The sequence below is a fragment of the Antennarius striatus genome, chromosome 4 (genome assembly GCF_040054535.1).
Source record: "Antennarius striatus isolate MH-2024 chromosome 4, ASM4005453v1, whole genome shotgun sequence".
Taxonomy (NCBI): Eukaryota; Metazoa; Chordata; class Actinopteri; order Lophiiformes; family Antennariidae; genus Antennarius; species Antennarius striatus.
Window position 1 is genome coordinate 10092135 of NC_090779.1, and position 14403 is coordinate 10106537.

Genomic DNA, 14403 nt, shown 5'->3' on the forward strand with positions numbered 1-14403 from the left:
CAAAAGCATTATTTTTATTCAGAATTTCAGTCAATTATCGAACAAAGAAAGAAAGAAAGAAAGAAAGAAAAAACAACACCAACAAAAAAAATATTAAAATTCAATCGAGTTGGAGTTCTTTGTTGACATCTGGTGGCGGTAGTGTAAATTGAATCAACACTATTTTTTGGTAAAACAGAAATCATATTTGTATTTGAAAGTGGATGTCCATGTGTACAACATGCCATGTGTTTACGAAAGTGACGTAAGCACCCATTCTGCCTCGTGCAGTGGTACCAGAAGCCAACATCAAAGGTGATTGACATTGAAAATTGAAAGCACTAACTTTGATCTATGGTCTTACTCATACTGGCCTTCTCTCTCATCTATCTTATCCAGTTCCTGAGTGTGCAAAAGTAGAAATTTGACCTTGACATAGTTTTCTCAAGGTCAAGATCATCATTTCATTTTCATCCCCTTTCCCGCCCAAGTAATGTGCTTTTTGTTTCATCTTTCTATCTGAAACAGTGAAGATATTTGGGGCACTAACGAACGGACAAACGGACGGACGAACACTGACAATGACAATACATCACCACTTCTGAGCGGGATGTAAACACAAATTGTATCTAACTTTAATGTGCGTACTGGGTTGTCAACTGTCACAGCAAAGAAGTTCTGGGTTTCATTCTGTTCCCTGGGGCTTTCTGTGTGGTTTGCGCCACATCAGCAATGCTACAGAGTGGATTCTGTGGATGAAAAGAAAGTATCTGAAAAAATGTGTTTCAATATAATGTAGTAAATTTTGTGAACTTAAACACACATTACTACTAGTACTACTTATTATAATCATTATTGTTATGATAATGATAATTATCATAATTATCCTCATCACTGCACAGGACAAACAAACAAGCAAAATACAATTGAAATGAAAAGGAAATATGGTTCTTCAGAGACATGAGATTTCAGTACAACAGTACTTGAAAGGCACACCATGATGTGATTGCTTTAATTTGTCAAAATGAACTATAAAATTTATAATTTAAGACAGCCTGGATGATAAAGTGCTCATAAAATTGTCATAAAATGACAGCAAACTCCACGTGGTGATAAAACTCTATTACTATGACAACCTCCGGAGTATGTATTTATTGGAGTTTAAAGTGGGACTGTTTCCTAGCCCAGCTACCTAAAACAAGAAGGGACTTAAATGTTCCCATGACCTTCACACATGAGTCTCGTTCTCGTTTCATTGTGTCAAGAAACTCAATAATACCTAAACCAGTTATTCCAACAGGACATGAAGCGCACAGCTTCAGCACGGAGTCGCCCGTAGTGACGTCATGTACTGACGTCAAACTCCTGCGCCAATCACAGGGCATGAATACGACTTCCGTCACGACATGTTGCTTCTTCCATGTTGCTTTCTGCCTAGGAGAGCCTTCTGACACTCCGACTAAAGTGTCTGCAGGTACAGTATTTGAATTCATGAATTCTTGTAACAGTGATGTTATTGAAGAGGTTACTACGGACAGGATACTTGTCACATAGTTCATCTGGCGTTGTGTTGTTAGTCTGGACTGAAGGACCAAGGTGTGGAAAAACAAAGCCATGTCCCGCTGCTGTGAGAGCCCTAAATTTAATATGATGTTGACTATTACACGAACCTTTGCTAGACAAAGTCTACAGTTGTCCAACTTTAATACAAGCTTCTTAATTGTTTAAAATTTAAAATGTGTTACTATGGCCTCATAGCTCAAATATCACTCAATAAACACTTAATCATCAAAGTTGATGTTTAAATGCTGGTATCTAAAATTACTTGGTTTTTTTTTATTGACGAGCTTTGGTTCATATCTTCTCTGATGGAAAGTATCTAAGTATACAGTATGTCCTCAAGTAGTGTTTTGCATAATCTTTTATGTGCATGAACTTTAAACAAGGTTAAGTAGGGTAACGTTTTTATATTGCACATGTACTGTTCAAATTTTTAAAATTTTAAAGTTTTATAGTAGATCATTTAAAGATGTTTAGATGTTACTATACGTGGAATTCATGTGAGACATTACAAAGGTAAACAGCAAAGACGGGTAGGTTTTTGGCTTTAAAAATTATGAGTTGGGACCCATATCGAATCAACTTTGTGATTATTCCTGTCTGAGTTGTGGTATAACAATATAGTGATTTTGGACAGACCCAATCAAACAGCCTCCGCATGTCCTCGGTGCTCTGGGAGGTTTGACTGACCGTCTTGACTGTTTTATACTTCACCTTTATTTGGTTGGGAAATATTAATAAAGAACATAGCATAAACTACCGCTCTAAATGTAGCGATTATATCAGCACTAATAGTTGTAATATATGTAACTTATGTGTGTCTACATACTTTTGACCCTATATATTTTACATAGATATAAAAGATACAGATGTATGTTGATGATATGTGTTGCTGTATTTATTTAGGTGTAAACAATGATGGAGGATGGTGATGGAGAGCAGATGAATGAATCAGAGTCTGGGTTTCACACACAACAGTTGTGTCGCTTTTACTCTCAAGGAAGACACTGCAACTTTGGGAAGAAATGCAAATTCCTACACGCAAGAGATGAGGTTAAAGGTCACGAGAAGAAAAACGACCAGACACTCAAACCGTCAGATGACCCATCTCAAAAGCCAGAGGCTACTAAAGGATATGCTGGGCAGGGACCACCTCTCGCTAGCTCCAGGATTGCCCCATCCCGGGATCGCCGCCTCTGTCGCTACTTTATGTCAGGCCACTGCATTATGGAAGATAGATGTCGCTTCTGGCATCCGTCTCAGCTGCCCCCACTGGATGACCAGCCTGTTACCAGCAATCACACAAGATCCTTGAAAGGGGGGCCTCCAGTACTCCCTCCCAGTGCTCTGCAGGAGGTCAAGTTGTGTGACTTGACAGAAGACATTGCCAAGCAGCTACGAGACACAGAGATTAATCAGTTGAAGAAGCGTTTTCCCAAAGACAAGCTCATTATTCAGGAGCAAAGTGGCTGCAGCATTACCTACTACAGGGTGAATATCGCAGCCACTGATCCAGACTGGGTAAAAGTTTCTCATTTCTCAATTCCTCCTCTAAGAACATACAATTAAAATCCCAGCAAAGTTTTGTTTCTGAAGTATTTTTTCACTGATTATGAAAGTGTGAGACTGTAGTAGAATAGTGAGAAAAGCTCTGAAGCCTCTGCATTGATACTAATAGGCCAATCCTAATTTGTTATAACAGCACCCATTGTGGTTTTATCCTGGTAGTTAATTTGTAAAATCGAAAGGGAATGGATATGATTAATTAAGCTGCATGAGTGAGATCAAATTAGTCTGATTTGCTATAATAATCAGAAATGGGGTAGAGCAGTGATTAAAACTTGACAGATATATTTGCTGTCCAACTGTTCCGTCAGTGTTTTTAAGCATCTAAACCCAGTATGGGCAAAATTTTAAATCAACAATGAATCGACCTTTGTCGTAGTATCCATCCTTGATGTGATAGTACATCACGCAGAGGAAAATTTCCCCACAGTGTATATACTGTAATATACTAACTCAGCATTTTAACTTAAAGCCTTTTGACCTGAAAGAAATTGACATCATGGTGACCTTCCCAGACAACTATCCCAAGGAGGTAAAGGCTACTGCTTTACTGTATATACAATACAGTATTTAAATTTCAATAAATGAAATAGATTGTTAAAAAGATGAAGAGAGTAATTTCTCAATATTGTGATATATATTCTTGATAGATTTTCACGTTGGATATACCTTTGGATCAGGATCTGCCACCAGTAATGGCAAGGTAAAAGGTGTAGATTATCATATAATAACCACAATGAATCGTTTGTGCTGACACTTCTATAAATTTTTGTTTAAACAGATATGTACAGCAAGCGTCATTGGAGTGGCTCCAAGCCAAGCATGCGACCAACCAGCTTCTTGGAAAGGCAGAGCTGCTCTTCCGACCGTTTCTTCGCTGGTTAGATCGCAATATGGAGAGACTATTCACGGAAGGAGCCAGACAGGTAAGGCTGAGCCTGTTTGAGCTGGAGATTGTGAATTTGATCATGAGTTTCCCCTGTATAATGACCCGTTGATAATTGATCTATGTGATTGACTTAATGGTGGTGTTAAAATCTTCTTTTAATTTTTTTTCTTTTTTTTTCTTTTTTTTTAAGTTGAAAAAAGATGTTGATTTGGAAAAAGCTGGATTGCAGTTCATTTCATACCAGGAGCTCCAAGCAACTGTATCTGAAAAACGTGTGAATGATACTGCCCCTGACACCACAGCTGTAGATGCAGGTGATGGTGATGATGTTAGTGATGAAGGGAAAATAGAAAAGAGTAAAGGTGTGACAATGGTGGACGGAGGAATGTTAGTGCAACATGACGGTCTGGGTTGTGATGGACAGCAACAGGAGGAGCAAGAGGAGGAAGCCACTCATCTTGTGGAGAACATTAAGATCAGTGATCCACGCAGAGGCACGGAGGTGAAGCTGCTGGGACTGAGGCTTGGAGAGAACACGGCTACTGTGGTTGCTCAGGAGATCACCGTTTGTCTTCAGTGTAACAGGTAAGGAAGAACAGCTAAATGTTATATTAATGTCACAAATAGGGGTTTATTTAATCAGAATGACCCACAGCGAAGTCTTTTATTGTTTGTCTATTGCCTGCAGGTGTAAAATTACCGCAGACCTGAGGCTGACTGGAAAGACACCCTGCACAGCTCAGTGTGAAAAGTGCAGTGCCAGCATCAATGCTGCATTCAGGCCCTGCATGCTGCATCATTACAGTGATGTCCTGGGATACCTGGACCTTCACAATGCTGTGCCTGCTGACCTCGTTCTTCAGGAGTGTGAACTGACTGTGGGCTGCCTTAGTTGCTCACAGGATGGTCCTGTACAGGTGATGATGCATGTCCAGTTTAATGCCACACAACTGTTTTTATGTAGTGGGAAACGTACAAATACCGTATGCCCTGACGAGCTCTGGTCTGCATTGAAACTGTCATTTTTGTGTTTTCCTCAGAACATTTCTTTTGGTCAAATGAAGGAGTTTAATTGTGAACACTGCCACAGCAAACTAAGTTTCATGGCCGAGAGCACAAGATTCCAGTATATTCAGCCACGTACCAACAAACCAGGTCAAAGCTCAGCCACAGGATGATTTTACATCCTGCTACAAAGCGGTGATGTAATTGTCAGCGTTTGTGTGTTTCTCAGTTCGTCCGTCCGTTAGTCCACCAAATATCTTCACAACCGTTTCAGATAGAAAGATGAAACAAAAAGCACATTACTCGGGCGGCAAAGGGGATGACAACGAAATGATGACCTTGTCCTTGAGAAAGCTAGGTCAAGGTCAAATTTCAACTTTTGTACACTCAGGAACTGGATAAGATAGAAAGACAAGGGAGAAGGCCAGTGTAAGTAAGACCATAGATCAGAGCTAGGGACTTTATCTATGAAAGTAGGTCAGAGCACTAGCTTTGATCTTTGACCTATGCAAGTAGATCAGGATAACATTTTGAATCCAGGGGTGTCGTAGGATGTTGCAGTCTGTGACTGCATTGGTTCTTGTTGATCTTGAAACAACAAACTGCCCCAGTTGGCGCTCTGACAAATGTTACTTCACCACAAGAACCTCCAAGTGCATTAAAATCTCCAAATGTTAGCATTTATGCATGTATAGAATGTTTGTATCCATAGTATAGTGGGATTTTGTTCTTTGTGCAGATCCCAGTGGTTGTGGTGTTCATTATAAGACAGTGAGAGATCCGGCTGTGCAAAAAGGGAAGCCACTGCCAGAAAAGGGTGCATGCAAACATTATAAACAGAGCCATCGCTGGTTAAGGTGGGAGTTTGTCTCATTTCACAGTTCATTTAATATCATGAAAGCTCTGAGAAAAACAGGAGGGCTTTCTACCACTTTTTGCCCTCAGATTTCCCTGCTGTGGCCGGGCTTACCCCTGTGACGTGTGCCATGATGTGGACCAGGACCATCCCATGGAACTGGCCACCAGGATGATCTGTGGCTACTGTGCCAAAGAACAGGTGAGTTTACCCTGGTATTAACATTTAGATAGGGAGCTTATTCTGAAATCAGTATCAATTAACTTCTGTTACTATATTGGAATTAATTTTGCATTTTAAGATCACGTTCATCGACTGAGTATATTCTTCTATGTAAAAAAGTAGAGAATTGTGTCCCAGATGGAAGTAAAAATCAAGTATAGGTCTTTTGTGTGTATTCTGGCCTGTATGAAAAAAATATTTATGTGTGAGTGTAAACATAAATTTGCCAATTTGGAATAAAATAAAAGATTGTTCTTCTTCAAAAAGCTTATTTTTATACTTGTGACAGAAACATTTTCAAGTGCTTTCCCCTACGTTGGTTGTTGTTGCAGCCATACGGCAATGGAAAGCCTTGCATCAGTTGTGGAAGTATGTTGACGAGAGGCACTCACACCAGCCACTGGGAAGGGGGACTGGGGTGCAGAAACAAAGTCAAAATGAACAGGTACATTTCCTTCAGGTTTATTGTGAACATTATTGGCAGCAGTGGAAACAGTTTATTAATTACAAATATTGATAATTACATCAGCGACAAAAAGCTTAAGCTTTATTTTTCTGCTTCTCTTCAGAAACGATCGACAGAAGTATGTCAACACTAACAAAACAGTTTCAAGGAAAGCGGCCAGTCAGAAGAAGTAGCGGATGATGAAGAAGAGCATCATAAACCCTCATGTTTGGAAAAAGAAAATCCTAATTTAATGATATTATATAAATCAAATTGTCAATTTGTTTAATGAACCACATAATGATATTAAGTTAGTAGGTAAATGGGGTTTAATGCTCGTAAATGTAGTTTGAAATGATGGGGTTTTTATTCTTTTTAATTCAGTGGTTCCAACTTTGATGCAATGGACACAAGTGGTGAGGAAAAAAATGCTTGTAGGTTTTCTGAACAGATTACATATTGTATGCTAACCTGATCCACAGACATATCAAATCATGTGTCTAAATGTTCAGATTGCAAATTATATTGAAATGGATTTTACAAACATTCTAAGTTGTATTATACATCATCACATGCAAAATAAAAAAAATTCATCAACACTATAATGGTCAATGATTATATAGTGATTTCACTGAGTGAAATAGAAATAAATTCTGCAATTCAGGTTTGAAAACTGACAAAACTATTTTTGTCCAGTCATTGTCTGACCTTGTCCTAGTAGGGTCTGTAGACTATCTACTTTTGTCTAACGCATGTTCATGAAGGCTTCTGTTAAGCTGGTGAACTCAAGTCAACATTGAACAACGGGAGAAAAAAAATACTGCTGGTCCGTTCTGGTTAGAGAAAGCCCCTCCAGTTCAACTCCACTATATAAAGGCAGAACTTAGTGCTGATCCGCAGCAGCAGCAGCAGCAGCTCTCTGCGGTTCCACAGCGACATGATGAACATCAGTGACCTTCCCTCCAGGGTCTCGGACCGTCTGCTACAGCCATACTGGGACCATTTGCTTTTTCACCACCTGCCTCTCATCTCGTCTCCATTTTTCCCCGTCCTTCTTGCCTTCTCCAGCTACGTCTTGTTCAGTATACCTTTTTCTGTTCTTGATCTCCTGGGAGAAAGAGTGCCTTTATTCCATCAGTACAAAATCCAACCAGGCAGACAACCAACATCTGGAATGATGGCAAAGAGCTTCATGGCTGCGCTGTACAACCACATATTTTTTGTTTTGCCAAGTGTAATAATTAGCACGTTCTTCCTACCTGCACCATTACTACCAAAGGATGCTCCTACTCTATATGAGGTATTCATTGATGGACTGGCTGTGCTTCTCCTATTTGACACTCAGTACTACATTTGGCATTTCATACATCACAAACATCCTCAGCTTTACCGGTGGGTCCATGCAATCCACCATGAATACATGGCACCTTTCTCATGGTCAACTGAACAACTCAGCATCCCAGAACTGATGACTGTTGGATTCTGGAGCAACCTGGACCCAATTCTCTTCAAGTGTCACCCACTGACTATTTGGAATATCACAGTTTTCAGCATCTGGATGTCTGTGGAGGATCATATTGGCTATGACTTGCCGTGGACCCTCAACCATCTGGTGCCTTTTGGGCTGCTGGGTGGTGCACCGGCTCACGACATGCACCACCAGAGGCCGAGCAGCAACTATGCTCCCTTCTTTAGTCACTGGGACAGAATCTTTGGCACAGCTGTTCCTCTGAAGAAAAAACTACCAAGACTGTAATAAGTAAATGTTATTTCGGAAATGCTTCATGTCGTTTTCACAATTATTTCTCTTACGTGAGACATTGCTTTTCTATCTTAAAGTACTATCTTCTGTTATTTTGTTTGGTGTTATCTCTTTCCTGATCTACCAGGTTATCTTCATAAGCTCTAAATGGTATTAAGATTTATTTCGTGCGTTATCTTTTTATGAAACCTGCAGGATTCTCCAGCTTTTGTTTTAATTGGTATCACAAGGATGGAAATGGAAGATTAGTTTATTAATTGTTCTCTATAAATAAGTCCACTTCACTCCAGACATTCCAGACGAGTAATCAATAGCAGTTACTTACATTCAAAGAAAGTACAAAATTCCCGGAAACAACTTCCTGTTATTCTCTTGTTCTCAAAATCTGCTTATATAATAGAAATCTTTGAAAGAGCCTTACTCAGCAATATTTTACCTTGGAATTCCATGCCGGCATAAGGAGCTTACAACATAGAAAACCAAGCTCTGTTGATCAGCTGTGTCACCCAGGGGTCAGGTTCAGTGCATGGGTAATTTAAGGGTACAGAGTTGGGAAAACCCCCAGCTTTGACTGGATAAGGTGTTCATGAATGATACACAACAAATGTGACACATTGTAAATAGTAAATTAGCTCTGTTACTGTAATGTCTCTGATTGATACATACGATTTTGGTATTATTCATTCATTCATTTTCTGCCGCTATATCCGCCGTAGTGGGTCACGGGGAGCTGGAGCCTATCTCAGCTGGCATAGGGCATGAGGCGGGGGACACTCCAGGAACAACGCCAGTGCACCGCAGATCCACACACAAAGACAGACAACCACACACACACACTCATACGGGACATGCTTTTGGAGGTGGGAGGAAGCCGGAGAACCCAGAGAGAACCCACGCAGACACGGCGAGAGCATGCACACCCCCTAGAGCGGGACTCGAACCCGCAAACCGCAGTGTTGTGAGGCAACAGCGCTACCCACTGCGCCACCGTGCCACCCCTTTGGGTATCAATCAATGGATATTACATTCTGATTATAAGATGTATTGAACATCATCACATGCAAAATAAAATGTCTCATCAGCACTATATGGTCAATGACTATATAGTGATTTTACTGTGTGAAATAGAAATAAATTCTGCAATTCAGGCTTGAAAACTGTTTTTGTCCAGTCATTGTCTGGTTTCTTTACATTACTGTGTGAGCAATGACAAGTTTGTTGCTTGTGAGCTCAGACTTAATGCTTTCATATCTCTAGAGATTACTGATGAATCATGTCCTGACAAAAGAATAAGAAAACCTTCAACAAAAAAGGCATTACTGAAATATTTTTTCTGGAAAAATAATCATGACACCAATGTGAATACAAATTCTAGAGGCAGTGTCAGTGTCAATATTGTGAGGCTCAATCTGTGAAACTATTGCTTTTAGGGTCTATGTATTAATGTGGAACCTGTATTGCCATTCAGGTGTTGTGTTTTCATGTTTGTATTGTAACAGTTATTACATAATATTTAGGTGATTTACAATAATGATAAGAATTCAGCTTCCTCCCCGTTAAATCATTAATAATTTCACAAAAGTAGACATAGAATATTGAAATATATTTATTTGTTATATAAAATAGGAGACTGCAACCAATGCCATGTCAGTGTAGACTCTTTTGTAAATACTGCACAAACATATTGCAAATGTGTTCAGATTTCTCTGTTGGGTGCATCTTGGTGTAGCTGATGAACTGGCGCCGTAACTTCCTCAGCTCCGCCATGTTGATACTCCTGGTGAGCTCGATGTTCATCGTCAAGTTAAGGTCATTTGAGTCCAAATGTTTGTGTGTGATAGCTGCTCTCACGTGAACATAGAAAATCGGCCTCGTGTTTTAAAAGTACATTCCGACACTATTATAGAAATAATTACCTGATCAAAAACATCTGAAGGTCATAATATCAAATGATTAACCTTTAAGGGTAATCCAACACTGAAACAACATAAAGTTCTGAATATTACTGATGTAATCGACAATTCAAATGACTCCCTGTAAAGGTTGTCTGTTGCAGAACACCATGTATTCGTTAATTTGTGCAGGGACCAACACTTTCAAAGGAGAAAATCAAAGCGTTTTGCTTCTGAGTGCCCGAAATCAGGTCGCCGCTAATAAAAATCCACTTATCTGCATAATTTGTTTCTTGAATCTCACAGTATGTTATTAAAGGCAGGACCTTTAAAAGCGACCTGCAGTAACTTTCATGTAAAGCCTTTGATACAGGTGAATTCATGCACCTTCCCCTTCCAAAAATTTGTTTCATATGGAGTGCTTCACCAGCATGCGAGCGAACATTTCCTTGGGCAGTATAATGGGAAGGGGTCAACACAAAATAAAAGACAACAAAAAGTAGCTGGGAATGATACCTGCCACCACTGCACTACCTGGACTGGCAACAGGTCATGTGTAAACAGAACTACAGTACTGCACTCTGTTTAACTGACAAGGCTTAAAAATGTTGTTTAAATTGAAATGTGGATAGATAAACGTGTTTAAAGGATATCTTTTCTGTTGCTCCTGGAACTGAAATGAGATCTCCAGGAACGCTTGTCTTCTGTGCATCAAAAATTGCCTGTAAAAAATAATAAACAACATTTCAAACAGAAGGTAATATTTTTATAGACAAATAGAGCTCTTTGGGAGCCTTAGTTAGAATCACTGAGAATAAACAGATTAATCAAATTTTTTAAAAGTACATTTATACTGAAAAGAAAAAAAAAGAAATGAAAGAGCTGCTGCCTGTAAGGAGGAAAACGACAGAACAAAACTACTTCAGGACACTAACAGATGTACCCCATAACTTGCTGTGTTAATGGAAGCGCGATTGTTATTTCTTATTGGTTAAAAACAATTAGACACAAACGATTACATGGATATATTAATAGATGGACAATCACAGGGGCGAATGTATTCACAAACCACTAAGGATAGGCTTGACATAACCCATCTAAAGAGGAAGACAGACATGCTGGTATTTCCAATACTTTAGTGCACAAGGCAATTATATTCTTCTCTTGACTGACATTAAAAGAACTGGAACACTTCCCCTGCTCATTATTTTGACAGAAAGATTGGTAACGCAACTACAACATTCTGCTACACCACTGTTGAATGAATTTTGCATTAGGAACAAATTTAACATTTTCACCACGTCTGAACAATTTATTAGCATTAGTCCTGTATTTAACAACGACCCCCCCCCCCCCTCCATCTCCTGAGCCTCTCCTCGACTAATATGGAATGTTTTCCACGTGTGTTCAATAAGTGTTGCATCAGGACCGCTGCACAGAAACATATCGACATGCCACATTGCCTCAGGTATGATTAAAACCCCGACATGAGTGTCCTGAATGAAATGTTTTCCGTCTCTTTCATGCAGCATAATGATGAGATGTAGTTCATGCAAGTCTTTTTTCTTCTGAAATTATTTGATTTTTTAAAAAATCAGCTTCAGATCTGTGACTGTGAAACAGAAGTTATTTAATGTTTATAAAATCAGCACTATTCAAGCACTTTAAAGCCTTTCATATCTGCATTATATTTCAAAAAATTTAGAAAAAGATGTTGAGTGTACTGTCAGGAAGGATGTAAAATTAATTTAACAACAAATAGTTTCCTAAAACCTTTTCCTCTCAGTTCAATAATTTTAATTTTACACATGTGGGTTTCACTTTGACAATTTACAACACAACAATATTTTAAATAATATACAAACATCTCCAGACACAGAATGCAATAGAACAGGAGAAGACATACCATTAGCACATCTTGGGTTATCTTGTCCAACTCGTATAAGAAGTTTGACGATGACAATGGCTGCTGCAGAGAAAATAACATGTTATGATCTGATAATCAAAGACGAAGTAAAGCAGAGCATACATATAAATCTACTGCAGGATTGTAAATGAAGAAAAAAAAAAAAGACCAAAAAAGGTTTGTTTCTTACACTCTGTGTTGACTGGTTACGTGGGGGTGCTTTTCTTTTGAAAAGTGCATCAGAAATGTCCTCATATGGAGGTGCATCATCTTTCAGGATGGTGACGAGGGGACTGTCCCACCGGTTTCTGGAATCTGGAGCTTCAAATCTAAGAAGTAATGCATTAAAACTACGAGAGACAAACGAAAGAAAAAAAAGACAAATAAATTCAACAGTATGAGAGTCAATGAATGGAATGTATACTTAAATCTACCTAAACTAGAAGACAAGCAGAACAGGAATTGACCTTAGTGTTACAGTGTTCACTCACATATCTTGGGTGTACTGCTCAGCAGCATCTCTGTTGTTATTCCATGTTGAACTCACTTCATCTGACGTCAAACAATACACCTTCATCAAAAATAGACATATGACATATGATGTGGTTAATGCTTGTGTAAATTCTATATTAAATTTTGTTTTTAATTAAGGATACTCACCAGACAGTGTGGTGTCTGTGCATGCTTGATGAGACAGAAAAGTTCATAGCGATAACCTGTAAAATATTTCAACTTCAAAGAAAGAAACATATATAAATCTGTCTGTCTCCATAATACAATGCTGTGGGCAAGGGTTACCTTTAATATAATTCAATGAATCCAATATTACAATGTCATCCTTGTTGACTTTCCTACACAGATGTTATATGAAGGTTAACACAGCTGTGATGATAGAGCATCATTGATAAATCAAATCCAAAAACACACTGACAAAACTCACCTCTCAACTTCGGCTTTAAGAGATGCTCTGACATCTTTTTCCTTCTGAGAATCTGCAACATATCCCCAAAAGTTACAAATGATAGCAGCAATCATTCCAAGTTGCCTCCTAGGAATCTTGTATTAGTTGTAACGTTAACATCAAACAGCATAACTTACTTGCAACTGATTAATATTTCCATGATCATAATACTGTCTTTCCGTGATTTTTAAAATCATATTTACTTAAAATGGCAAAAAAATAAAAAAAATAAAAATCAGCACTCCTCAAGACCAACACACTCATTATTACCTCAGCCAAGGAAGTAATAATAAGTAAAATACTTGGTTGAGTGTATGAAAATTGATAGGAAGGTTGGGTATGAATGAGGAAAAAAATATCAACACACACACACACACACACACACACACACACACACACACACACACACACACACACAAAGAATAGCTTTAAAAATATATTTACAACAATTGGTCAAAACATACTTCACGGACTTCAATGAAATTTGGAAGAACAGGACATGTCAAGAAAAAAAAAAGAAAAGATTGTCAAAACACGAGCAGAACCATTTTGACCGTGTACGTGTTGTTTGAATTTGTTTCATTTAAATTCCACAAAATTCCATCTAATTTAGAAAAGCATTTTTAAGGAACTGCTTTGATTTCCCTTCATATTTCCTAAAAGTTGGAAACCCAACCATGCCGGCACAATGAAATACGACTGTTCCCGCATGAAGCTACCTACAGACTGGGTAGTTAATTAGCGTAACTTGCCTGCGTAAATAATGTTTCTGTCAACACCCATAGGTCCATCTCCTACAATATGAACCTTTCGTTCACAGGTCTGTTCAAAGTACACCTTCAGCTCCTCTGCCCTTCGTGTTTTCCCGCTACAGGGGTAACCGCACATCACTATTAGAGGCATGATAATGCCGCAGCACCTGAACTAGCCTAGCTATCAGAGTGCCGTTGTCACCCGGATATGACGTCATACCAGACCGCGAGCTCGTTCAGAACGTCTCTGTCGCGAATTCCGCATCTGACGCTAAGACCTGCCTTTCGCCTCCTCTGATTGGTCTACTGTGACATTGTAATCCCAGACATTGCCAAACGTCATCCAAATTTAGCCAACCACAGAGCGCAAGAACTACTAGCCAATCAATCAGAGTGCGAATAGGTTACGCCTTCACGCTCCTACACTAAAAAACAGAGGCGCTTAAAAAATAAATAAACAAAGCATAGAGCTTGACAACTGTATGGGTTTCAACAAGAGTTTATTATCAGGTGGCCCTGCATGTACATGAAGAATAAAGACCGCCATCACATTGCTATACATAATGTACCGCAATCAATGATATAAATTCAACATATTCAGTGTATTC

General features: G+C 38.9%; 3 protein-coding genes across 7 annotated transcripts; 2 read left to right on the forward strand and 1 right to left on the reverse strand.

Annotated features, from left to right (window-relative positions):
* The first annotated feature begins 1360 nt into the window (after nt 1-1360).
* si:dkey-24l11.2 (uncharacterized protein LOC100034462 homolog) lies at nt 1361-7204 on the forward strand. Of its 4 annotated transcripts, none has more exons than XM_068313904.1 (12): nt 1361-1453; nt 2446-3060; nt 3578-3637; nt 3756-3808; nt 3887-4031; nt 4185-4579; nt 4683-4911; nt 5035-5149; nt 5739-5856; nt 5945-6056; nt 6367-6522; nt 6647-7204. In XM_068313904.1, the coding sequence occupies exons 2-12, from the start codon at nt 2455-2457 to the stop codon at nt 6674-6676; spliced, it is 2019 nt and encodes a 672-aa protein (XP_068170005.1). In that variant the 5' UTR covers nt 1361-1453; nt 2446-2454; the 3' UTR covers nt 6677-7204. The 4 variants fall into 4 exon arrangements, 2 of the variants coding, with proteins under 2 accessions (XP_068170005.1, XP_068170006.1); XM_068313905.1 differs by having other exon boundaries at nt 6410-6522; XR_011035253.1 differs by lacking the exons at nt 6367-6522; nt 6647-7204 and having other exon boundaries at nt 5035-5199; nt 5945-5961.
* A 114-nt stretch (nt 7205-7318) lies between these two features.
* Nucleotides 7319-8278, forward strand: ch25hl1.1 (cholesterol 25-hydroxylase like 1, tandem duplicate 1). Its single transcript, XM_068312099.1, has one exon. The coding sequence runs from the start codon at nt 7460-7462 to the stop codon at nt 8276-8278; it is 819 nt and encodes a 272-aa protein (XP_068168200.1). The 5' UTR covers nt 7319-7459.
* Nucleotides 8279-9875: 1597 nt separating this feature from the next.
* kti12 (KTI12 chromatin associated homolog) lies at nt 9876-14003 on the reverse strand. 2 transcript variants are annotated; one of them, XM_068313370.1, is made up of 9 exons: nt 13796-14003; nt 13023-13074; nt 12881-12933; nt 12743-12798; nt 12574-12653; nt 12273-12432; nt 12083-12145; nt 10828-10898; nt 9876-10073 (listed from the first exon to the last, which is right to left on the reverse strand). In XM_068313370.1, exons 1-9 carry the CDS (start codon nt 13944-13946, stop codon nt 9932-9934), a joined length of 828 nt encoding a protein of 275 aa, XP_068169471.1. In that variant the 5' UTR covers nt 13947-14003; the 3' UTR covers nt 9876-9931. The 2 variants fall into 2 exon arrangements, with proteins under 2 accessions (XP_068169471.1, XP_068169472.1); XM_068313371.1 differs by lacking the exon at nt 12881-12933 and having other exon boundaries at nt 13796-13971.
* Nucleotides 14004-14403: the final 400 nt, after the last annotated feature.